The sequence below is a fragment of the Ammodytes marinus genome, assembly GCF_949987685.1.
Source record: "Ammodytes marinus genome assembly, chromosome: 5".
Lineage (NCBI taxonomy): Eukaryota > Metazoa > Chordata > Actinopteri > Uranoscopiformes > Ammodytidae > Ammodytes > Ammodytes marinus.
Genome location: NC_137234.1, coordinates 25,653,046 through 25,680,258, shown reverse-complemented (window position 1 = coordinate 25,680,258; position 27,213 = coordinate 25,653,046). Strand labels below are relative to the sequence as shown.

The 27,213-nt window shown below is 38.5% G+C and overlaps 1 protein-coding gene across 3 annotated transcripts; it reads right to left on the bottom strand.

Annotated features, from left to right (window-relative positions):
- Positions 1 to 1,068: 1,068 nt before the first annotated feature.
- LOC307250857 (paired box protein Pax-6-like) lies at positions 1,069 to 24,339 on the bottom strand (the record flags this gene model as incomplete). 3 transcript variants are annotated; one of them, XM_080028115.1, is made up of 10 exons in its annotated part: positions 1,069 to 1,154; positions 2,487 to 2,625; positions 4,456 to 4,565; positions 4,949 to 5,093; positions 7,798 to 7,880; positions 8,386 to 8,538; positions 11,599 to 11,770; positions 14,318 to 14,533; positions 16,965 to 17,095; positions 24,309 to 24,339. In XM_080028115.1, 10 exons carry the CDS (start codon positions 24,319 to 24,321, stop codon positions 1,069 to 1,071), a joined length of 1,248 nt encoding a protein of 415 aa, XP_079884241.1. The 3 variants fall into 3 exon arrangements, with proteins under 3 accessions (XP_079884241.1, XP_079884239.1, XP_079884240.1); XM_080028113.1 differs by having other exon boundaries at positions 2,487 to 2,628; positions 24,309 to 24,321; XM_080028114.1 differs by having other exon boundaries at positions 2,487 to 2,628; positions 11,608 to 11,770; positions 24,309 to 24,321.
- Between the last annotated feature and the right edge of the window lie 2,874 nt (positions 24,340 to 27,213).

Sequence of the window (27,213 nt, the reverse complement as noted above, 5' to 3'; positions counted from 1 at the left end):
ACACAAGATTATACTTCTATTCTAGGCTTTCTTTATGAGGCTGTATGTATTCTTATATATTCAGGTGCACCAGGGGTGAGACAAAATAGAACCAACTCACTAAAAATGACAATACTCTAGAATATACCAAGAAATATATTTGAAATAACTTTATTATGGAAACCCTCCCAGGTCACTGGTAAAGACAAATACTTAACACTTCAAATCAGAAAAACATTTCCAACCCAGACACAATCTGATGTTCACATTTGATAAGCTAGCATAGGGTTTGTTTTGCATCCAGTCTTCCAATAGTTGCTGGTTTGATTCTGGAGCCCCCCAATACAGACATTATTTTTCAGTTTAAAAATCAGAGTCTGTGCTTTTTAGCAGATCACATCACCAGGTTAAGCTTCTCTTTTTACAATACCAAACACTTTTCACCAGAATTCCACATTCAGAAATTATATACACATTCCAGGCCAGGGTTTTTTTGGACTCTGTCCATTTCAAGTTTCTTTACGTTTTTTCCCTTTGATGTTTTAGTCAACATCTTTGTTTTTGCCGCGAATACGCCAACATGATGAGCAATAGAAAGTGAGCAGCTTCTTCCTGTGGGGATTCAAACCAAAGGCCTGAGCGTCCTGAGTGCAGCCCAGCCCTAGAGCTGCACATTCTGGGCCATCACCACTGTTTCCTTGCAGCCAGAAAGTTGAATGGCAGCTGATGGAGATAATGTAGAGAGACACCTCCCCCCGATACCTTTGATCCAGCTGTACAACTATTGGTTATTCCTATACTTCCATTGATACTCAAAGACCTCCTGTCATGCTTGTCTCCGGGATTTGGCTTGAACTTTATTTTTTTTGCAATAGATAATGAATAAAAATGTCTAAATGTTCATTTTGTTGCATTGCGGTCTATTTGAGTCAATGGCCTGAGGTCAATGAGGTGCTGTCAGGCTGTCTGTCCCTCACAGTCCTGTTGTTCAGTCCATGCTGATGATGATGACTGTGTGTGTGTGTGTGTGTGTGTGTGTGTGTGTGTGTGTGTGTGTGTGTGTGTGTGTGTGTGCCATGAGGGGTGACATCACTGGAGTCGTGGCCAGAACTGTGACATGTCCGATTCACTTCCTGGAACTTGGACTGGAACTGAGACACCAGGGGAAATCAGACCTGGTCCAAGGACAACACAGAAGGTTTAAAGGGTTAGTGTGTGTTTTCACTGAACAACAAGGGGATTGTAGAGGCAGCACAGTGGTAAAGAACCCACATGGGGAATTGGAACTAAAGAAAGTGTGAAGGTGTCATGAAAACACTTAGAGAGCTGGAACTGAAACCTGAGCATGTACCATGACTTGTACCAGTACTTATTGTACTTAAAGTACATTTTGATGTGTTTTTTATTTTATTATGTTTAATATTTAATATCTTTGCATGTTTTATTGTGAATCTGACAAGCTCAGAAGCACCTTTATTCTTAACAGACTAATATGGTAAAGCTAAGCATTGTTCAAACTAGAACCTCAATTGATCAATAGTGGAGATTCCATGTTTCCATTTGAACAAGGAATTTGTGCAGCTATGTTTGGCTTGCTAGTCTATAAGTCTTTGAATTTCCAAATCCAGTCACTGAATGTTGGCTGCTTTCCTGAAAAACTAAATCCCTCAAAGTTAAGAATGAACCTCTCCCTTTTCTTTTTATTTTTGGTTCGTGTGTGTTGTCTGGTGTTGTTTGATTATTGTTAAAAAAATTAAACCGAAATAAAAAGAATTATTCAAAAAAGAATGAACAGCTGTGTAGAGTTGGGGAGTTTCAGGTCGGCTTTAGGAGTTATCTACTTCTTATATATTCTCAATTTGTCCTTAAAATATTTACTTCAGTACCTTCATGATGCAGTAAGTATTTACTATTCCATTATTCTTTCAAAGGACATCATTCTTACTCTAAATTGAAGCTATTTTAGCTCAAGATGCTATGTTTGAATGCCTAGATCATTAATCATCATTATAGTTAGGGATGGGACTGCCGATCCCATCCAATATCAGTATCAGGTCCGATAAATAGATAAATAAAAAATGTAAAACCATAGCTATGTGATATAGCACACATTAAAAATAATTTAGCAATTAAAAAGTTCAGAGTTCTTCTGTATTCAAACCATTCAAAGCAGTTCAGAAAAACCTGTATGCCTTTTTGTGTATTTTTTTGCTCTTTTAAACTAGAATTTCTGTATTACTTGAGCCTTCCTAACCGTACACATAACATTACAACCAATAATCTTTTTTATAATAATTATAAAATCGGATAGTATCGGTATCGGACTATATCCTAAACCCAGATATTGGATCGTACTGAAAAACAGTGGATCAGTTCATCTCTAATCATGATTGTATGTAATTAACTTGAAATATTATTAGATGAATGCGTTTTCATGATCTAGTGAGGTATTGAGAAGGGGGCTGGTTTGTAGAGTATCCAACAGAAGTCAGTTTCTATCCTCCTACCTGTGGACGAGGCTGCGGATGATGTCATTAGCTGGCTGTTGATGTGTGGCTGCATGTGTGGAGGATTGTATGTCTCATAACTTCTTCCATTGACAGTAGGGCTGGTGGGCAGCATGCAGGAGTAAGAGGCCTGACTGGATGCCTGGAAAACAGAAAGCCATTAAAAAGGAGAATTTAAGACCCTGACCAGTGTCGTGGAATTGAAATATCAACCTCTAGAAAGATGAGAATTTGGCAATTATTACCATATGACACAATGTTTAAATACAAAATGAACAGATCTTTAATGTTTGCAAACATGAGTCAAGATAACAATACAGCAATGGGATTGTAATGAAATGACTGGAGAATGCAGTAATTCTCCAGAAGTGTTAGCAAAATCTATTAACGCACGAACATCAGCCTACGTAATAGATTTTCAGGGTTGGAATAGTGAGACATAACAAACATACGTTGGCACGACCTAGTCTCCAGTACAAACTATCTCAGTTATAACAACCTGACTTTATCTTACACAAGATTAAGGTCAGAAATGTTTGGTCTATTGTATGAAGATTCACAATTTATGATATTACAATATAATATATATATATTTCATATATTCACACAATATTAATTTACATAACACCAGCCTTTCACAATTGTCTAGATGTCATGCAAGATTAACAGTTTTGTTGAGGCCCGTGTAACAATAACCGTTATGTATTTTAGATCACAATAAATTCCCTTAATAATGAATCACTCTCTTGATTCCCTTTTTTTCTCCAACAGGAAAAGGTTTATGGTCAACAAGCCATATTGTGATTTGTGCTTCAACCGTGCATGCGAACGTTTCACACACAAATCAGTGATTTATCAATATTTTGGTAACTGAATTTCTTTGTATTCTGAGAACAAATTTAGAACTTCCTCAGACCATGCGTATGCACAAATTATGCATGTTTGACTGTCTTAAAAAAGGCTTAAAGAATATGTTTTTCACCATTCATTTAATAATGCATTGGCCAATTGCATTGAATAACCATGCAATGTCATCTTCATAAATGATTGTATTACTATTTGTCATAATTAAAATATTCCCAGTCGTAGATTGCATTGCAGCATTATTTGAATGTACACGTTAACATATAACAGTTCAGTTTTGATTTTTATTGTTTGCATTGCTATTTTCTTTCACATAAAATGTAAGTGTACTGATTTCATTATGGTTTTTCATTATAAAAATAAGAAAAGCTATTGAAAAATGTAATTTTACAATAATGAATAATAACAAGTCCAGTCTTTGCTGGAATTCATCATTTTCTCCCTCAAGTTTTGCCAAAATGCCACTGATAGACATTTATCAAATATCAAAAACCTCCGTGGGAAGGGCTGTCCAGTGTACAGACATGTTTGATCAATTCTACACATAGATTAATCCAATGTAAATATTTAATATTCTAAAACTAGATATTCAAGATATTTGACTCTGTTTATCCCATGATATGAAGCTGAGCTGAAGGCTCATTATCACACTTATTTTGGTACTGTCAGGTAGTATACAGTTTAAGATCTGGTGTGATATATTCGATTGGTTTTCAAAGCAATGCAAAGTAAACATTCAGCCAGATGGTAATTTGGCAATATTTGAGTTACTCTGACAGGTCAGAATGCCTTGCCCTCCCATCTAAAGCAGGTTCTTAAAATGGTCACGGTCGCAGCTAACAAGTTAATACTATTAAACAGGAAGTCTCCACAGGCCCTGTGCTTCAGGAGGTGGCTGAATCAAATGATTTTCTTTTATTTTTGTTGCTAGGATGAAACAGATTCACAATAACAAACGGAATTCACAAAACAGTTTTAGTAAAGGTGGAAACCATTTTTGACATTGTTGGAAGATAGTTGAACTGCCAAATTGGTCAGGGCCACACAAACATGCTCTACCTGACTGATTGGTTGTGTGTTGTGCTGTCTTGTACAATATTCTTACCTGCATAGGTAGGCTGGCTGCCATACTAAAGCTGGGCATGGTTGGTAGGCCGTAGCTGTTGGACAGAGCTGGATCTGACCTTCCCAACATGGATCCTGATGAAAAGGACACTAGAAAGACAGGAGATATATGACATTATTTTAATCCAGATAATAGAAATAGTTTTTCTAGGTCAATCATCAAACGTGATGTTCCCATTTCAAGTTTATGCAAAAGTTTTGGTTTTCACTTCTAAATTGAAGGTAAGGGTCTTTAGAACAATTTTGGTCCGGGTGTCAAGAAACCAGACCACATTTATTTGTGTGTGAAAATGAAGAGCTTCAAAAATTCATGGTTTAGATTGCGGCCATTTTGGAAGATGGCACTCGAAACCAAAATAGCTCTATGAGACCCTAACCTTAAATTTAGAAGTGAAAACAAAACACTTTTGCATCATTTCGAAAGGACTGGAGTGTCCAGACACCACACGACTGGTATATTAGGCAGTCAATACCTGGCGTGGTGGGCTGTGGCTGGTAAATACTGCTGTTGAAGCTGCTGCTAATGGGGATATGGTTGGAGGAATTGGAAGCCTGGCGACGTTGGTTCCGCAGCTTCTCCTCTCTTCTCCACTTTGCTCTTCTGTTGGAAAACCAAACCTGCACACGTGCCAGAAGAGAAATCCATTAAGAAATTATTAAAGGTGCAGTGTGTAATATATGAATAATAATATATTGGCATCTAGTAATGACCTTTCGAATAATAACAGAAGCTACAGTGGCCTTCAAGGACAAGAACAATTCTAGATTCAAAACAATGCACCTGATGACATTCGCTTCCAACATGGATTCCTCCATAAGACTTACCCGATCAATGTACAAAATGTAATATTACTATTTGTAATTCTCCGCTCAGGAGGATCATTCAGATTATTGGTAGAGGTGATTTTACACCAATGAGGACATATTTATTAATGAGGATATTGATTTTAGCTAATACATTACTTAAAACGTTACACAGTGTCCCTTTAAAGAAAATAGGTTTATTTATTAAAACAATTCTGACATGTCCACATGTACACGGAGAAAGAGAGAGAGAGAGAGAGAAGGTTGGTTGCTGTGAGGGGGAGCCCTTCTTCAAGCAATTTTGATGTAAATTATGGGAAACCAAATCCATCATCTTCGGTTTTGTACAAAAAATACATTCTGAAGTTCTGTAGAATTTTGAATTCAGTTCTAAGAAACCCACTTGTTTTAGTCTAACTCTAAAGCCTGCTGACACTTCTTTATCCAGCTGCACCTATGAAGGCATTTTTGCACATAACTAGGACTGTGGATTCTTTCCCACACTATTTATATTAAAATTTGCTCCTAGACAGAATCACTTCAGCCAATAAAAAATGGAGGAAACAAGGTCCATAAACTCTTTTGTTTTACACATTGGCAAGTCGGTGTTTTAAGATTGCTCTGAAATAAAACAGAACGGTAATAAGGTGTCAACGGGCTAAACTATGCCAGTAATATTTGTTGTTAAAGTGAAGTGAAGCAGCAGATCACATGACATGGTTAAGCTATGTCTGAGGTTAACTTTTCTATTAAAGCCACTACGAGTGAAATGGCCCGTTGGCGGCCCCTTTGGACAAAAGCGGTAGTATTTTTACGACGCCAGCTGTCGTGAAGCTGTTTTCTAGCTTGTGCCGGGCGTGCGAGATTCAAATGATCAGGAAGCAATATAGTGCATGTCCGTGTGTTGAAAGTGTGAGGGCACCGGACTCTTTTCGGCTCCGTGAGAGTGGTTAGTGACACAGCATCAACTAATGCCAGTCAGTGCTACACACACACCTGCTTGCAATGAGTTGATGCAGTGTCACCTCTCACGGAGCTGAAAGATTCCGTGTCCTCACACAAAGCGAATGAACGAGAGACGGCAGTTAGTATGGATCACGATGAGGTAATGTGTTTATGTTGTTGTAAATAATGACTATTTCATATTAATAATGGTCATCTGATGATGCTGGTGAGGCAAAGTAAACTTTGTTTTAGTAGGCTACCGCTCACTCATTTAGGAGTGAACACTGCAGTCTAGTTCGGTCCGTGAAATTGTGTATACGTGCAACGCCCTCCCGCCCGCCTATCACTCTCCCTTTTAGCTTTTCTTCATTGCATTTTCTTTTTTTTCTTTGTTGGTTCAGCCCCGTTATCAGTCATTATGACGACAAATAACAGTCTCAAACAAGGCTCCCGCTCCCCTTCCCTCACCTGGAGGGATAGGCTTCTCAAATCGCGTTGCTGCGCCACACTGAAATCTGCGACCAATACGGATATGTGACCATAGAGCATGCACACGTGAACCGAAAATCGGACTGGGTGTGCGACCAGACCAAACGCAGTAATAAAAACTATATAAAAACGTCTTTCTTTGCACTGATGGTCTCGTTTGCTGTTAAAGGTAATTTATGATTATGAGAGGAAACATGAGGCTGTTTAAAAGATATTTAAATGTTACTCATAGCCACTTTAATGCAGCTGCAAGAACAAAACATCCTACTACTTTGTCTAATTATTATGATAACTATCGTAATGATCCAATGACGTGGGATGTCTCTGCTTTACTATGATTAATTAAATCATTGTTATTTGCCGTGGTTTAACTGTGCGATCTCCTTGTTCCTCTCAGTGCATGGAGAGCTGTTTTTTTATTTATTATTATGCTCTGGACTGTAACAGTGCAAATGTTTAGGATCATCCTAAGGGGGAAAACACAAGATACTTTTTTTTCTTTTAATGTTAAATCATTGAGATATCATTGTTAATATATTAAATTTACAATGTACATATTCGAATTTTTTTTTTCCTTTTTCTTATTTTTGGCAAAAGATAAACATCAACAGAGCCTACAGTATACCAACCGTACTCCCATGTGAAGGAGTGGCACTGTGGGGATTGAGTTTTATTATTATGACAAAATGATTCAATCATTTCCTATTCCAAGAATGATAACACTATGATCCACATAATGATCATTATATGAAACCAATTAACAGGTGTTTAATTTCATAGATGATAAAGTTAATTAATTTGAATGTATTTTTGAAAGTTAGATATATTTTAAGTTATTACATAATGTAATAAAGATAATTGAAAACCATTAATAGTACATTTAGACTGTGAACAATAAGCTTTAGCATATATCATGCTCCCTGGCACTGCCTATTCATTTTGACAAAGATCCAAAACTCACTCTGTGACTGACTCTGGTGTTTACAGGGCTGATCATCCCTGATTGGATAATATTGAACTGAAAAATCATAAATTAGGACAACTCTCACACACAGTGACTATAAAAGAATCAATACAACACTACCTGTATTCTAGCCTCTGGAAGGTCAATTTTGTTGGCAAGGCGTTCTCGGGCAAACACATCTGGATAGTGAGTCCTTTCAAATTCTGGAACAAAAAAGCCAAATTAATCTCAATTAAAAACAATTAATCTCTGTCTAATTGATAGGCATTTGAACAGTTCATTTAGAGTAACAATAATGGGGAAGCAAAGATTCCCATCATCCACTGATAAAACTCTGCTACAGCGGATTTTTCACTAAATCAGATCTTACATTCAGTATACCTGTTAAATGTCTGGAGTACTGCAAACCCCACATTATAATCAACACAAGGCTTTAGTGTATGTGTGAGACAAGTTAAGCATTAACTAAGCATAGCAGTTAGTAAATACTTAGTTAGTCAATGCTTATTAGGCGTTAACTAAGCAGTTACTTACGGTTAGTTAATGCTTGGTAATAACTAACTGTTAATTAATGTACCCTTACTGTAGAGTGTTACAGATACATTTAAAACTGGCAGAGCGGATAGTCTTTGTTTCTTATGATTAGTGTGAAGGAAATAATCTAAAATCCAGTTTTATATTAAATTGAGGGGAATACTAGATGTGTACCTTTCTCTAGAGCTTCTATCTGCTCCTGTGTGAAAGAGGTTCTGTTCCTCTGTAGCTTCCTCTTGAGCTGCAGCCTGATCTGAGTCTCCTCGGAGTCTTCACCATGACAACTCACTGGTCTGGAGTCTGTTCCCTCTGTCTGCTGCTGACACTCTGCACCAATCAAAGCAAAGAAAACAAGTACAATTGGATTAGGGTTAAGCCTTCACTGTTAACTTGTGCGCAGATAAGCCATCAAACTTAACTGGGTTTTTTTACACTATTTGCATTTTTTAGTGAAGAATAAAACTGTGACTTATTACTGTGTTTGACACGCAATCCTCAGTGTAAGTAGATCAACTTGAATGTATTGTTTTTTTATTGATATTTGAAGAGTAAGGTTGACGTTCGGAGATAGAGGGGGATGACATGCAGTAAGTGGCCCAGGTTGGATTCGAACATTGCAATGAGGCCTGAGCCAATATGGTACGCGCTCTACCCACTATAAGCAACAGAGGGCCCCGACTTGAACGTGTTTTTTTGTGGGTTGAAATCCAGTTTTTATGAATACTTATAATGCACATGTCCAGCCAGCTATTGGACCAACCATATACCTTAAAAGCTGTATTAGAAGTATAATAGTACAAAATTACATTTTAATTGATTCCAACAATGTGGCGGTCTTCATTCTGTTAGATTTGAGCATTGTAGTTGATGGTTAGGTCTCTCAGGTAAAGTTATTTATCAAATACTTGTCAGTGAGACTGTGTTTTGACTTTAGGTGATTCTGTGTCATATCATGTCATATCTTTATTGGGGTTCTACTCAATAGCCTCCAACTGTGTGTTAAGAAATGACAGATTGGGACTTCAATTGGAGTTTTTCTTATTTTAGCTTAGACTCTATTGTTTCATTGCTGTTATTTTCTTTTTTTTCCATTTTATTACACAATACTTCTTAATGTTAGAATTAAAAAAAATTTGCAACTCTGTACGTCATCAGGGGAAAAAATAAGCTATGTAAAGTTTGACAGATTGAATGTTAGATTCTAAACATGTGGTCTGTGAGAAGACGAGAGCTTGACTCCAGCTCCCTGTGGAACTCATCATATTGGTGGTGTGAGTCTAATTATTCATTATCCCCAGCAGACACACACTGCAAAACAGAATGAAGCCATTGCTCAGTGTCACAGCCAGTCAGGCTGAAAGGGACACAGATGAGAGGAGACACCTCTCCCCCCCCCCCAATTTACACATGCTGCTGATCCATTGAATAAATGACCGGGTATCAGATCAACAAAACATTTTATTCTTGATTGTGTGAAAAAAATATAGACTTACAAGGCTTTTGGCTTGGGGCTTTAACAAAATGAAAAAGACTGGGGAAAACTGACTCAAATGTATTTTTGTAAAAGTATACAAATCAGAATCTCCGGCATGAACTGAACTGTTATGTGTATGTGTGTATTGTGTCTTGTGAGACCAAGCCAGTGCTCAACTAAAAAAAATCCTACTAGCTCACAAAGCATCGACCTCCATGTAGATTTAATATTTGTATATAACTACCTTGTTTGATTGTGTATTCCTTCTAGTACAAATGGTGGCGCTATTGTAGAATTGGTTCTTGCGATTTTGGCTGCCTGTTTTTGTGTGATCATCTCATCTAAATGATTGTATTAGTTGTTGTTTTTAATTTGCTTCTTTTTTTTCCCCCAGCATAACCTTTCAGGTCTGTGGCGCTCCTGGTGATCTATTTTGGGGCTTTTTATTCTGGTCTGCTTGGCAAAGAGTAAACAAGTCACTTACCAACCGTAACAGCTGATATCTCTCTCTAAATCTCTACTGCCTGCAATAAGAGCCCAAATCCCTGATATATTTGGCCTTTCAAAGTAAGCAGGGGGACAGAGACTGCCGGTAGAGTGGGATAAAGAAAGGCGTAGAAATAGTGGTGTTTGTGAACCAAACATGGTGTCACCATACACATTTATACAGTGGGGAAACTGGGGATACGATGAGCTCGTTCAATCTAAACTTTCTGCCTTTTGAGAGTTAATGGCCGCAAGTATACCATCTGGCTGTTTGGGATGCATTTCATGTGGAGTAGTTTTGTCGGAGACTATGGCTGTGCACGTCATTCTGATGTTGTCGTTATCCGCGAGCGGGCTAGGAGCCTCCTGTTCCGCGCTAGCCTGATGTTTGTTGCTAGCTAGCGTCGGTCTTGTTGTTGGTAATTCAGCATTAAACTGACTTTCGGTCTTTTTTCATGTTGAATTTTTGTTTTTTTCCCCATTTTGGTTAGCTTTCCCAGCCTTAGCTACCATTCAGGGCTTAAAAGGGTCTGTTTTATGATATACTTGTCAGAGACTAACAAAGTGCATCTGTCTAGCTCAACGCCATAACCAAAGTCTTCAATGTGTACAATCTTAAAGGGAGGGTAAGCAATCTCCAGCTAATTTTTTTTTTAAGTTACTTTATTAGTCAATGGTTGGTTACATTGAAATTTGTCTTTTTGCATCCCCTCTCGGGTTACCACACTTCGGAGGGGGTCAGAGCACAGGGTCAGCCGCAGTACAGCGCCCCTGGAGCAGTTTGGGATTAAGTGTCTTGCTCAAGGACACAATCGGTAGAGATGGTGGACACCGTAGACGTAATACCAGCCTCTGCTAGTTTTACAACTAACACCCTCCTGTTCGATGCTGGGGATCGAACCAGTCCTCCAGACCATCCTACCACCCCATTTGTTTATGTTTATACTAACCACAGCAATATTGGACACTTGAGTAGCCGGGCCTTTCCCTGAAACGTTATTTCACAATGTTCTGGGCAGTTGCTGTCTCCGAGCGAGACTTTTTAGGTCGTCATTAGTGTCTGTGTGTAAACACCTGACTTTTTGTTGGCATGACCACACGATGGACAGACGGCGGATGGTGAATATATATTAGCTGTTTGTGACAAGAAGTGTCCTAGATTACAATCGCTGAGTATGCCTGTTATAATAAACGGTGTGGCGCACCCTATAACGGCTTGGTAATTGTATAGAAGACTATGAAGGCTAAAGGCTCCTCAAACAGAGATTGGGCTTTGTCTTAGTGTGTTCTTGCTTATAGACTAGTCAACTTTTCTTAATTAAAACCTAAGTTTCAAGGTTGGGGAAATTCGTCGTGCATCCCTTCTATTTTCTGTGGCCAAAATTTACAAAACTTCAGACACACAAATGTAGTTATTTTATGAGTACGTTTCTTACCAGTAGAAGTGATGGTGGTCCCAGGGTACCACCCTGAGCGTCCTCCCCAGGTGCTTGGTCCATTGAGCATTTTGAGTTTATCAAACATCCCTTCAGCTCCCACCGTGCCCATTGGCTGCTTGTCACTGGCCAGGTTCCTGAGGACTCGATTTATGGATGAAACCTGGTGATAAAAACAACATAAGATCAATCATTTTGTGGGACATGTAAGGATTGGTGGGCAGAATCCAAAGAAGTAACCATTGTCAAAGACCCAACCAAACTACTTTTTACTACTTTTTACCTTTAAAGTCTATGGTAATTCCTGAGTTGAGCTAAGCTAATTCAGGTTCTCAGTTCCACATACAGTCATATGAAAAAGTTTGGGAACCCCTCTCAGCCGGCATTATAATTGACTCTGCTTTCACAAAAAAATGTGAAAGTGGTATGTCTTTAATTTACCAGGAACAGCTAAGTACTGGGATGTTTTCCAAACAAAGATTTTTTGAAAAGCAGTATTTGGTTGTATGAAATAAAATAAAATGTGAAAAACTGGCTGTGCAAAAATATAGGAACCCTTGTGGTTTTGTTGATTTTAATGCCTGTAACAGCATGTAAAACTGATGACTTTAAACACAAAGTTGGTTTGATTATGTTGTTAAGCCTTGAACCTCATAGAAATGTCTGTTTAATCATGAGAAAATGTATTTTAGGTGCCTAAATGCAAGTTGCACTTTTCTTTGACTCTCTGCTGAAGTGAGACAGAATGGGATCATCAAAACAGCTCCCAAAAGATCTGAAAAACAAAGACTGTTCATTGTCATGGTTTAGGGGAAGGCTACAAGAAGCTTTCCCAAAGGTTTCAATTGTCAATTTCGACTGTAAGGAACGTTGTCAGGAAATGGAAGGACACAGGCATAGTGGCAGTTAAACCCAGGCATGGCAGACCAAGAAAAAAACAGGAGCGGCATAGGTGGAGGATTGTGAGAATGGTTGCACACAACCCACAGATCACCTCCAAAGACCTGCAAGAACATCTGGCTGCAGATTATGTATCTGTACATCGTTCAACAATTCAGCGCAATTTGCACCAAAGCATCTGCTTTTTATAAAGACCAAATAACTTAATTTTTGTCTCATCAGTCCAAAGCATTTTCTTCCAATATGAAGCTGGCTTGTCTAAATGAACTTTTGCATACTCCATGCAACTGTATCTGTGGCGTGGGCGCAGAAAGGGCTTCCTTCTCATCACCCGGCCATACAGATGTTTTGGTGCAAATTGCACTGAATTGTAGAACCATGTACAGATACACAATCTGCAGCCAGATGTTCTTGCAGGTCTTTGGAGGTGATCTTTGGGTTGTGTGCAACCATTCTCACAATCCGCCGCATATGCCGCTCTTGTACTTTTCTTGGTCTGCTAGACCTGGGTTTAACTGCAACTGTGCCTGTGTCCTTCCATTCCCTGACAACGTTCCTTACAGTAGAAATTGACAATTGAAACCTTTGGGAAAGCTTCTTGTAGCCTTCCCCTAAAACCATGACAATGAATAATCTTTGTTTTTAAGATCTTTTGGGAGCTGTTTTGATGATCGCATTCTGTCTCACTTCTGCAGAGAGTCAAAGAGAAGTGGAACTTGCATTTAGGCACCTAAAATACCTTTTATCATGATTAAACAGACCTTTATATGAGGTTCAAGGCTTAACAACATAATCCAACCAATTTTGTGTTTAAAGTCATCAGTTTTACATGCTGTTACATGCATTAAAATCAGCAAGACCACAAGGGTTCCCATATTTTTGCACAGCCAGTTTTTCACATTTTATTTAATTTCATAAAACTAAATACTGCTTTTCAAAAAATCTTTGTTTGGAAAACATCCCAGTACTTAGCTGTTCCTGGTAAATTAAAGACATACCACTTTTATCTTTTTTGTGTGAAAGCAGAGTCAATTATAATGCCGGCTGAGAGGGGTGCCCAAACTTTTTCATATGACTGTACATACCTCACACCTGTGTGCAGAAATAACAAGGACTGCATGTGTTTTAAGTAAGAGTGAACTTATCTCTTATTGTTTATCAAGGTTATGTTTCCAAACTGTTTGGTTTTGATTTAAATTGGCTACAAGGAACTTGAGTTGTTGATCTATTGATTCTAGCTGCACCTTTGGATAAAAGCAATTTGCAGGTGCCAGCAGTGCATGCATTTGTTTAGGAAGCAAGTGAATATGGGTTGCGATGAGGTAATATATTTATATGTGATTAATAATGGTAATATGAAAATGGTTAAACAATGTAAACTTGGACTCAGTAGTGTTCATAAACACAGGATGTCCTGGGCTGTGTGCTGTAAATAGTTGTATCTAAATTCCCGGGAAAAGGGATGTTCCAGGTCATTTCTGATCATAGGATGAAAAATTAGACCGTTGAATGAACATCTAAAAGTCCCTAGTATGAGGTTTGATAGCAGTATGGATCTAATAAGTATGTCTTTTCATGTGCTATTTGAATAAGATTTACATTTTTGAAGATTAAATTGACCTGCTCCAGCTTGTTTTACATGGCACACTTGCCCACTCTCACATACCTATTGGTACCAAGCACACCTGCAGGCCTACTGTTACAGAGTAATAAATAGTCAGCTGTTATGTTCAAGGTAATGCCAATGAGTCTAGATGAGTCCAGACAGGCCTAACTTGCCCTGCACAAACCTCTTAACTACATGACTTACACTGGGTATATTGTCGTTGGTGCAGACTCCCTCTGCCAGCAGTCGGTCTCTGATCTCCCAGGCAAAAATGGAAGGACACTCTCTCTTGTAGTGAGCGATCTTTCCTACCACCTCTGAAGTGGCCACCCTGGGTTTACTCCCTCCAATGGCCCGAGGACGGATGGAACCCGTCTCGTAGTACCTGCCCAAGATCTTACTCACACAGCCGTTAGACACCTGGACATAAAAACAAGCAAATATCACACACATGATGATGTTTAGGGCAGGAGCAAACAAATATTTGGTTCAAAAGTTTCCGTTTTGTTGATGATCTACAGTATATAACAAACATTGACATGGGTTAAGTGAAACTCTACCAATTTAAGACAGAAAAGTTTCTTGACAGTGTTGGAGACTACTACTTCATATGTATTACCGGTAAGCCTTGTGTGGCTCCAAAGGAAGCTGCATAGAATCTGATGAATTGATTCAAGTGACTTTTAGTTGGAGGTGGATTTAGAAACAAATGAGCGTATCGGGCCTCTGCCAACTGCTCATCTCTGATTGAGGCTAGAAGCTTGAGGACATTAGCCACGTCTACCATAACATTCAAACTCCCCATCAAACTGGTGACGAGGAGCTTTGCATCATGGGTAGTTTCACACAGCCAGACCAAACTGCATCTCGTAGTATGTTCTGGCAGCACGGTATATTATTTCTGAGATAATAGAAGAAAATTGGTGGCATTTTTCATTTATTTAAACCAATGGCAAATGTCTTGGGTGGGACTTGTTTTTATGGAACATTTGTATGTAAAGAGTTTGGAAGTGAAATGGCTAATGTTAATCACCAAAAACCAAAAACTAATAAAGATATGTCGCCTATGTGATGCTTTTAAGGTGAGAACGTTTACACACATTTCTAAAAGTTATGTGACAGCAATTGTACTGCATTATAGCGTTTAAAAAAGAAAGTGCAGATCAACGCCGTACCTGACTGTGTGCGCATGCGCGCTTGTGTACATCTAGATCCCTTTTATACAATCTATGACCTAGAGCAGGGGTGTCCAAACTTTTTTCACTGAGGGCCAAATATAATATTACTTTTTTTATAATAAAAGACTGAAAAATATACTATGGGTCGGGCCACTAACTGGAGGTGAAATATATCACATCACTTTTTCTGTATTAAAGTAATTGAATCAATTAAACGTTAAACAATGATGCTTGATAACTGAATATGCTTAAAGAAAAACTGGCAACATCACAGCTTTCCATTAATGGGGTTTCATTTATTTTGTTACAAAAAGGGTTGGCAGTGCATTCTCAAAACAGCAGCCTCAGATTGCTTCTTAGTCAGGATGGTGAAATCCAGACCCACATCTAGAACGATAGAGGGTCTGGCCACAATCAATATACCTTCCCAACTCAAGGGGCGGCACCTAGGCGTGCATTTCAAATACCACTGCAGGTGATTGGATAGCACTACAACCAATCAGAGCAATGAACAAGGTGTCGTATTAAGCCCCGTTCGTTTAGCGAACAGCGGGGTTAACTGGTAAATTAAACTTTTGCCGTGGTCGGTCGGCAAAACAGAATATTCTTCTTTCTTGCTAATGAAAGATTTGAGTGCCGTCTTCCAAATCGTAAAGTATTGAGGCCAAAGCCGTTTCAAACTCAAACAACGTATCTGCATCCATCTTTGTTGTTAACTATCACGGCTTCGACGGCGCATGCCCAGCACTGTCGTCATCCGGTTACGTCAGCCCCAGAGCCCCATACATAGGGCTCTGGCCCGCCCAGAACGATTTGATTGGTAAGTCCAAATTTTCCGACATAGTTAATGAGCTCCAATGGATCGTGTCCAGACCAACAGCGGCAGGTCTTGATTTCCAGGCTACCATATTCTATCACATTTTCAGAATATGCTGCGGGCCAATTAAAAAAATGGTTTGGGCCATAGTTTGGACACCTCTGACCTAGATGCTATTGTCACCACAACACACACACACATACGCCCACTTGCTTGCATCCTGTTCTGAGCAGAGCATTAAACTGTACAGCATGGAAGAGGAAGGGGAGGAGATTTCCGACTAACTCTGTCTGCAGCCCTATCTCAACTTTCTACATACGGTGAGCAAGACTGCGTCGTGGGTTGCACAAGACAATATCTCTGGTCATGCTGGATCAGTTTTGAAACTTTTCGTACAAATTGTTTGTTGTCAGTCCGACATATCATAGGACTGTACATCAGTGGAGTTCTCTTTCGAAAGAACCCATTGGTTATTGTAGGAACCAGGAAATGAGCAGTGGTACAATGTCAAAGTAAGATGCTTTTTTCAACGTCAGACCACAATAGTCATAATTTACACAGCCACCAGAGCTAGTCAGTTGAGTGTATAATAGAAGGTATTAATCAAATAACTGATGCTGTCATTTTTCTTTGGCGGACAGTCGTGATTTACAATGAAGTGCCCATTCCTATGATCCCTAACCCTTCCCCTGCCCCGGGACATACCATATTGATACATTTCTACCATTGTTTTCTGCGTTACACATGACTAATATTATTGTGGGTTTGCAACCATCTAATCGTACCTGTTGCTACAGTATACTACAACTGTTAATATCATTGCTGAGATGAAGAACTCTCAGCATGAGGAGTTTACCTGTAGTATTCTGGATATGTCACATGGGCGAGCTCCACTGTGTGCCAGCTCCACTATTTTCTGCCTGGTAGAATCAGGTAAAGGTCTCCCATTCACAAACACACCTCCAAGCTGGTTTACTCCACTGTGACCTACACACACACACACATGCACACACACACACACACACACGCACACGCACACACACACACACACACACACACACACACACACACACACACACACACACACACACACACACACACACACACACACACACACACACAAAGTAAAAGAAAAAAAGGTTTTCAGCAATTGGTTTACTATACTATACTTGTTATTATTTTGAAGCATGACTTAGCATAAAAACTGAGCGGTTATGAAAAGAGTCATTGTCCGACTACAATGAATTAAGCACATGCAAGAGAAGGGGATGGTGTACAGCAGGGAGGATAAGTATCTCAAGCCTTTTTTAAGCCACATACAATTTGTTTTATAGAAGAGTGTTCCACATGCTAGATTCTAGCATTTTCAAATGTTGTAATAGGGTTTCTTAAGAAATGGAAAAGCACATAAAACCATTGGATTGTACTGGTTATTACCACCATTTTAACTGATGCTTTGATACAATTTAAGGACTGAGCCATACGCTGTTGTCATGCATGCTCTTATTGCTCATTGATCAACTGTTCAGTTGTATGGCAAAACTGAGGTGTTTTTTATAAATGCTATGCCGTGCAGATGCCCTCGCTAAACTCAAGTTGGTTCTTAATCTGCAAGCGAGACAAAATGCTTTTTATTTACAAAGACCAGGAATATTGACTATATGATAACCTGTCTATATCCACTGTGAATGAATCAAAAATAGAGATAAAGTGTCGGTATACAAATGTCTTGGTATCCGGTTAGATGATGATAATGAGAGTTTTTCCTTTAAAATATCATATTGATAAACCTGTCGTCAATCTGAAAATTAGCTTCCTCTACAGGAACATGTCATGGCAAAGGCTTGTTGAAGCAATTTTTCTTTCATTGATAGATTATGGTGATGTTATTTCTAAAGGTGCTGCTCCTTTTCATCTTAAAAACGCCTGGACACAATGTATCATTCTGCCCTCAGATTTATAACTGGTGAAAGCTACAATACTCACCACTGTGTTCTTTATGCAAAAGCAGGCCTATCATCACTAGCAGAGAGGCGTGATACACATTTGTATTGTTCATTGTAAGGCCATTAATGGGACCCTCCCTCTTTACATTTTGTCACTGTTAGAGTGACATCATACAATATCTAACAACTTGCTGCTGCTCAAGGCCCCGAGGGTTCATTCAGAACAAGGAAAATCTGCGTTCTTCTTCAATGCCCTGACCACCTGGAACAGGCTTCAACAGTTACTTAAATTACATTCTCTTCCAACTTATGGGCAGTTCAGGGCATTGGTCCTAAATATTCCTGTTTCCAGCTGTAACTGTTTCTAGTGATTAACATGTCCATTATTTTAGCTTGATCTTTTATTATTTATTTGTCTTGTGTCGATTTTACTTTTAACACATTTTTCTTGTTTTTTTAATTGTATTTTATGGTTGCTTCATTGACTGTTGGTATACTTTATTGTGGTCTTCTTGTGTATTGATTGATATACTGTAACCTTTTTTTTCTTCAGAAAATGACTGCAAATTCAAAAAAATTATGTTTTACGATTAGTATACAGTATACATTTTGTAACAGTTTCTCAAAACCCTATATAAGATATTATTCAAAATGTTAAGAAATTACCAGGAATTTGCAGGCCCATTCTGTTGTCCAAACGTTTCACAACTTGGCAGCGATAGCTAACTGTAAAGTGTAGGCGCTTTCTGCCAAGTTGTAGCTTGAAAAAGAAGGGTGACACACAGCTGAAAGTGAAGATAGCCGACTAGCATTGGGAGGTTTTTCTGTGAAGCGTAAACATGCCCTGCCTTCCAATTCACATACTTTTTCTTTTTACTACACATACTAAAGTTCAGAATACTTTAAGGGCCACAGGAGAGAGAGAAAAAAACTGATAAGGAAGATTTCTTTTTCATTATGTCAAGAAATGTCAAGAATAAAGACGAATGCTTCAAAATGCCATTGGAGTTAGTGGGGCATCTAGGTTTTTTCAGCATAATACAATTGACGTGCATGTAATGGCACATCCTAAATATTTTTCTGGCATACTAAATAGTATGGAAGTATGGGGATTGGAACTCAGAGATTATGTGGCTGCTGCAGGTATGACATGCTTCTGATGGAAGCAGCAGCGGAACCCAGTCTGTGACACTGTGCAGGTTAAGTAGGGATTTACTGAATCAATTGTCTATTGTCAGTTAATGGCTGTGTGGGGGAAAGCATATTGCAGACTTATAAAGCTCTCAACGGGACATTAATAAATCATACACCCAGCCAACGCACACACATACACGCACATGCACACATACCCCCCACACACACACACACACACACACACACAGACTCTCTCTCTCAAGCTCATCACTATGTCACTTTTCCCTCACCACACTGCTACACTACACCTTTATACTGCTTTTCCTTACTACCTATTAACATCTCTATGTGAGTCTACCACAGTATATCATTGTGTTTTAATATCATATTTAATTCCTGAATATATAACTTCTCCACTACGTAATGTGACTAATGTCTACATTTTGAATTGGGGGGATTATCTTTTTAAACATTGTTGTTAGAGGGTTCATTGCCAACAACTGCTTCTCTTCTCTTGAATAGTTGTGTGTATGACAACAAAGAACCTGAAATTGAATGCTCACTGCTGTAAATAAAAAAAAGGTGTAAAGTGAAAACGATAGGCCTACTAGATGAAAACTAAAGATTTAGACTCGCCTGTCAACTTGTGAATGATTCTACCATTATTGGCCAGATTTTAAACAACCTCAAGACTTTATATATATGTATATATATATATATATATATATATATATATATATATATATATATATATATATATATATATATTTTTTTTTTTATATTTATATTTAAATTAACAATCTTGCAGAAACACCCCTGTTTACACTAGTGTATGTGGGGCAAAGGGACAGTTTTAAGTTTTTTGGGGAACCTCAACAGTCATATCTCAACCAAGAAATAATTCCTTCTTTGCTATTGTTTTATTGTTTGTTCTATTTTATTGTTAACATTATTTTTAATTATTTATAATAATTTAAATCTTTGAATAGCTGACATTTTCTCTATGTGTGGCATAGGGGTGGGTCAAACTGCATTCAATTGTGGAATCCTGTTTTATCCGAGATATCCGATATTATTCAAATATTTAGACAGAAATTACTGATCTATTTTTTAATCATATTAAAGAAAATATGGTAAATAGTTGGGTGTCCCTGGGGATGTTGATTTATTTTTATGTCCCCCAGAAATGGATTAGGCCTGAATAACTTGCTTTCTTTAATGTGAAAGAGCAAAGGTTGGAAGCACTGTGATGTTGTAGCGCGGATGGTTCAATACACAGATCATGTGAAGTGGACATGGAAAGCCGTGATGTGTTCCCATTGCCAAACTAGAGATTTAGGGCCGGCAGACAAAAACTCACCTGTGTAGACAAACAACATATTTAGGCTGTGGTCTGATACAATGTCAAACATTTGGGTTTTACAGATTTGAAATATTTTCATCTAAACGATATCTGTTGTCTCAGAGGAATATCCAGAGACAGAGACATAACGTGCACTCATAACAACCGACACAAATATGGTATAGCCTTAAAATGTAACTATTTTGCGTATGTCTTTGTAATAATTTTTAAATCAGCGATTAATGACATAAAGAGGTATTCAATTAGAAAAGAAGAGAAGCACTGCTCAGCCTTATGTTTGTTCATGTGTTTAGATCTGGAACAGAGAGAGAAGAGAGGGAGAGCGGCTTCACCTGTCTTTACCGTTGCAGTAGAACAGATGGATGCCCTCCATTCCACTTGAGCTCACAGTGTAGTGTCTCTGAACGTCTCTTCTCATTAATTGACTGATATTGGGGTCATGGTTGCCTTGCAGAAGCTGCTGTGTACTGGGAGAGTGTGACGCTGGATCACTACACCCCTCTACATGGAACTCTAGCTCCTGCTGCCTCACATCATGTTCACACAGTCATTTCCCTCAGGAACAGCGCACTGCCCCACAACTGACACGCAATTAATAGACAGACATATGGAGCCAATTTGACTGTGGTCCCTCTGTGAAAAACACACCCACGCTGCACGCACGCACACACACACACACACACACACACACACACACACACACACACACACACACACAGTGGGCCCCTGGGAGCAGCTCAGCACACTGAACCTGACTGAATTAACTTTCACTTTAACCCCGTAATGAATTAACAATTCATTGTCTAAATTAAAGGACAAAATAAATAGTTAAAGAAAACTACGTAAAAGCTTTTACCAATCGGACACCCCCCACAGAAGGACAACATTATTTGTCTATGCTCTCCAAGAATGTTGTGCTGGCCAATAGCACTTGGTTCATGTCAGACAGGCTGCTATTATTACACCACCTCCTCTTTAATCATTGAAATTCCAAATAGTGAAAAATGGAGCAGCTGGAGTAACTGAAGGTGAAAGCCAATATTAATTTGCTGAGATTATTAGTGAGTGCATTAGCCTACATTAGGAATTGATTGAAATGGAAGTGGGGTTTAGGAAGTCTGCTACAGCATCTAACTCTCTTCTGATATGTGTTTGTGTATGCACCTGTTTAAAAAGTGAGGTTTTGGGGTTGGTCCGTGGTGTAGTGGATAGGGTGTGTAACACATAGGCTCAGTCCTCTTCACAGTGGACCACGGGTTCGAATCCGACCCGGGCCATTTACTGCATGTCATTCTCCTCTTTCCCCCATTTACACTCTGCACTCTCTGCTCTTCAAACTGTCAAATAAGAATGTTGAAATACCTAAAATGTATCTTTAAATTGAAAAAAGTGAGGTTCTAGATGACATGAATGCAGTAGTTTTGTGTACAAATATACCATAAATTTGCTGTAAAAATACATTTGAATTGCACCATTAGTACATAAGCTTAGTGGTCAAACACACACACACACGCACACACACACAAACACACACACACACACACACACACACACACACACACACACACACACACACACACACACACACACACACACACACACACACCATATTTTGTATTGATAATGTGTACACATTTGTTTAATGTCATCCCCATCTCTACCTCTCCATATTGCTGTTCTGCCAAATACAATTTAAAGGATGAGGCATGCAAAAGGTGTGCTAGGGTATAAGCACCTGACAAGACCAGTCTAGCTGTCTGACCAATCATTGAACAGCATTTCCCTTCACATGACATTTGTTTACAATCTATAGTCGGTTTGAGTTTTGCCTTTGTGAACGTGAACCATCTAAAAATTTAAACAATGTCTCCAACTCACACCAGGTGCACTCCAAGGAAGCCGACTATTAGAACAATTTAAAACTTCAAGACATTCATTAAAACAAAGTTCTAAAATAAATATTGTGCTTTTGGTAAAAGTTGATTTTTAATTGAGATATAAATGAAGTTAGGGAGTTTGCTGATCTAATTTCCTTGTGTGAGGTGTTCCAGAGTCTTGCACGGTTTTAAAAGTAAAAGTTTGCCCGTTCTGTGGTTCCGAGCTAGACGTTCAGAGCAGCCTCTGTTTGTCTCTTCACGCCACTTTTTACAGTGTATTTAGTTTGATTGTAATGTTTCATTTGGCATTTGACATTAATTCTACTGTGTAAACACAACTCTTCAGTGTTAAGTTTCCATCACTCAGAGTGAACAAGTTAATTGCACTTGCCATGTTTAATTAAATACAACTAAACTTTTAGGAACTTGACAAGAAGATATAAAGTCAACCAAACTTAATACTAATAGTTAGATTTACTTTCAAGGCCATCTGTTCCCTAGATGTTTTTAAGTAAGTAACTTATCAAAGTTTACAGTGTAGCTTATCGTTAAGTCCAGCAGCATCATTCACTAAGTATGGGGAAGAAGAGGAGACATGCTTGAATGAAACATGCAAAGACACAGTGAGAGAGGTAACACACACACACACACACACACACACACACACACACACACCTTCACTGCAGACAGCATGGTGCACCTCTTGTCCCATAGGAAGGAAGAAGAAAAGAAGTTCACGTTCAGTCCCATATAGCTTTTATACATCCAATTACTTCAACTTTACTCATCATAATTAACAATATTTAATGGTCCAATCAGGAACTTCGACCACGGATGACTGTATTGTAATTTCATATGCATGGCAAACGGGCTTGAGTTATTGATGGATAGAAGATCTGCATTTAGATCTGTTTATATAAATGAATAAAGGGTCATTCCAGTTTATTACTACTTGGGTCTAAGTTCAGTGTTTCTGTCCATTATTTCTATCAGTAATAGAAGTTTTACATTGTATTAACTAAAGAATTGCTCAGATCTGAGAACATGACGACAGCACTTGGCAGTATAACCATTATTACTGTTAAAAATAAAAGACCAGCTAAAACAGAGAGTAATTAGATACTTGGTCCTAACTCGAATACTAGTATGAAAATGCAAAGAATTGGTCTTAAAAAAAGGCAATGAGAGGTTGAGTTTGAATGATTGGCAGTGTGGTTGAAGGTTGGAACTTTCTTTGTTTTTACAGACACTCTGTTGGGTATGGGTATGAACAGAGACTATTATATGATCCTGTTTTTTACCTTTATCTGACAGCTTTTAATGTGACGTTTACCTAGCTAGCCTGTGCTGAGGACTTTAGCTCATTCACTAAATAAGATGGGGGGGTCTCTCTCTCTCTCTCTCTCTCTCTCTCTCTCTCTCTCTCTCTCTCTCTCTCTCTCTCTCTCAAACTCCTGAGAAGAATCTATGGCTCTAAAGCTGCTAAATGTTCCACTAGCTTCACCAGTTAGTGGGTAAAGTCTACCTGCTGTTTGTAGTGTACGGTGCAAACAGTGAACTAACACAGTGAAGTTGTGTAGTTACACAATGCGCTCAAACCTCCCATAATGCTCTTCTGAGGAAGCTACCCATTCTCTGTAGAATAATCACTGGGTGTTACGCCTTTCAAATTGCCACATTGTTTTTATCTCATTGTCTTTAGGTACATTATTATCATAAAAAAATAACAATTCATTATGACCAGATGTATATACCGTATCAACATGTAGATTCATATATAAATGTAGTATTATATCTCTTTGTAAACCACACATATTACCATACATACTGTAACACGTAACTCAAATAATACGAAGAAATATCTTATAGGTGTAACTCACTGTTTTGCATCATGGAGGCCACACCAGTCTCCCAGCTGCTTTGACTTGTGAAATCTGTTGAAACAGAGAGAGTGTGACTGTGTGTATGAAGTGCAGTACAGCCATAGACACACACACTTCTCTGAATCAGAGTAAAGGGAGTCAAAGTCACTTCTTGTCTGATCAAATTTTCTACAGTGATGACAAAGAAAAACAGACAATTATTTTCTTTAAAATGTGTTTGTATGGATTTGGATTGTGAGGTAACATTGTATTAGAAAGAAAAACATGCAGAGATGGGGAAAAAACTGAATGGCTGAATGCCAAATCATCCTGTGATTGGTTCATATGCTAATGTATGCTAATGGCCTTCCAGTTATGAGCACACTGTGTGAGTCCTGGGGCCTATTTCAAGAAGCAGGGTTGACAAACTCTGAGGTCAACCCTCCACTCTGAGTTGACCAACTCAGAGATTAGCAACTCTGGGTTATCGGTTCTCAGCACAGGTGATCAGCGTTGGGTCAATCAACTCTGAGCGTGTTCACTCTGGGTTGTGCGCGTGCTTAAAAACCATCGTCAATGGATCGCTGATAACATCATTCACCATGGAAACGGGAGAAAAAATGCTTAATCCTCCCACTTGTCCACATCTCCACTCCTCCCACTGGAGTGAGACATACAATGAAGAAGAGGGTACAGAGACGAATTAACGGGAATATTATCTCGAACTCTGATCTAATCACCTCGGCAATTCAGAAAAAACGGGGCAAAACATTTTTCTCAAGGTAATAGTTACGCTTCGCTATGAGAAGCAATATTTAGGCAAAAAGTTACGCATATCAGCAGCAGCAAAAGTAGGAGCTGGCACGGCACAACATTTCTCACAGCGTAGCCTATTCAATTAGCTGTAGCCTATATAAAATATGTGAACAGACTGTCGCTCCTTTTAAATGGGGAGTTTAAAACTTTAACATCAGACAAATTAGACGAAAGTTTTAATTGACGAAGAGCCTGATCGATGTCCCTCAGCAATTGATCACAGTTTAAATTATAACATAATTTCTATATTCATATTATTCATAACGATTGTCTGTGACTTTGGGATCACACAAGTGAACAGTTACAATCACATTCAGACTGACAGAAATCTGCTCAGCGTCACAGATGTTAGAAAACTCCCGTTAATACAAAATAATGAGATGCAACACAAATAATAAATCTGAATGTAGCGCATGTTAACACTGTTAGGTGGCCGCCTATATGAGTGACACAAGGGCTGAGAATACTGATCAGATAAATGATCGATCGATCAAAACGTAAAAATCATCAGGAAATGATAATAGCATCCCGATGGAGATTTCTATGGAATGATTTTGCTTCAAACTGTAAAGGGACGCATTGAGACACTCTTTCTTCAGTCGGAGATGCAGCGTGAAGTGAAAACAAACTCAGAGTTGGTTCCCTCAAACCACCCAGCGAGCAGGTTAGACTCACTGGCTCTGTTGCCGCAGTAACCGACTGAAGCTTGTGCTTAACCTGCTTCCTGAAACGGAAAAGCCAGAGTTTCCACTAACTCAGAGCGAACAAACTCTGAGTTGCATTAAAACCCTCTTTCTGAAAGTAGATACAAAAGCTTTTGCTGGTTAAACAGCATGTCTAGCATCAGGAAATATACTGTGTGCAAATTTTTAACGGAAAAAAATGGTTTTGAGTATTCAGTCCAAACACTTTCGAAACCCTACTACAACAACCTAAAGGAAAACATGGATTATTAATTTTGCCTTTCATATCTTGGCAACGTCGTCAACTTTTTTCCAGATAAAGAAAAACAGAAAAGAAAACAATAAGAACTTTTAAAAGGAAGGAACAGACAAGTGGACAGATATACACACACACTGAGACAAAAACATCAGCATTTGGCTGATTTCAGTCTGGTTAACAGTGAGTATAGGAGGCAAACCGTCCTGCCCCATCAGCTCTCACTATCAGCTTCACATCCAACACACAGGAGCTTTGTTATTTTGTCTTTATAGCTAAAAGTTTATTTCTACACTACTCTAGAGATTGGAATCACAAGCTTGTCTCTTTCATATTTCATGTCCTGACTTTCTGTATAGACTACTGGATAGATCATTGACATTGGACGGTCAATAAAAGACACTCTCATACATTTCAACACACATTTCTCCATTGTGTTGTTTCTGTCAGTGTGTTCTAATGATTTGACATTATTACACTGATGCGGGCATGATGCCCAAAACACACTGGCATTCCAACATTCTAAGAATAGAAGGACTTTGGGCTAATAAGCCTCCAGATAGCACCTTGATGACAGTTAAGGAATTAAATTCCCCGATCAACTGAGACGCTGAAAGTTTTAATGTTGTGAGCTAAAAAGACATCAGGGAGTGTGTGTTCCAAGTATATAAACTGAATTAGGAGTGAAAAATAAGATTCTGTTGGGAAAGACATTTCTGAATAGTTTTTACTGAATAGAATTGAGGATCAGTCAGTTTTTGTGATGAGCTGTCATGGTGGTAAGACAGACATAAGCGTGCTCAAACTGGACTTATACCTTTAGATACTCCATAACCATAAGGTTACAACAACTTATTTATGGGGAAACCGAGTCAAACCCAATGAAATGTTTAAAAAAATATATATGTAGTGATGTTAAGAATAGGGAAGAGCTACCAGTTATTTGGGCTGAATTTATGTAGAAGCAAAGTATTCAATAAATAAATAATCATATAGATAAATTCAGACAAAATAGCATATATTTAGATGTAACCATACATTTTTAAATGGTTTAGGAAGGTCATTTCATCTTGCTTTCTTTTGGAATTCAGACCAAAGCAACAGTCTTTGTGAAATAAAAACAGCCTTTGGAATAAAAAAAAAATTAAAACTACTTGAACTAAAGTAA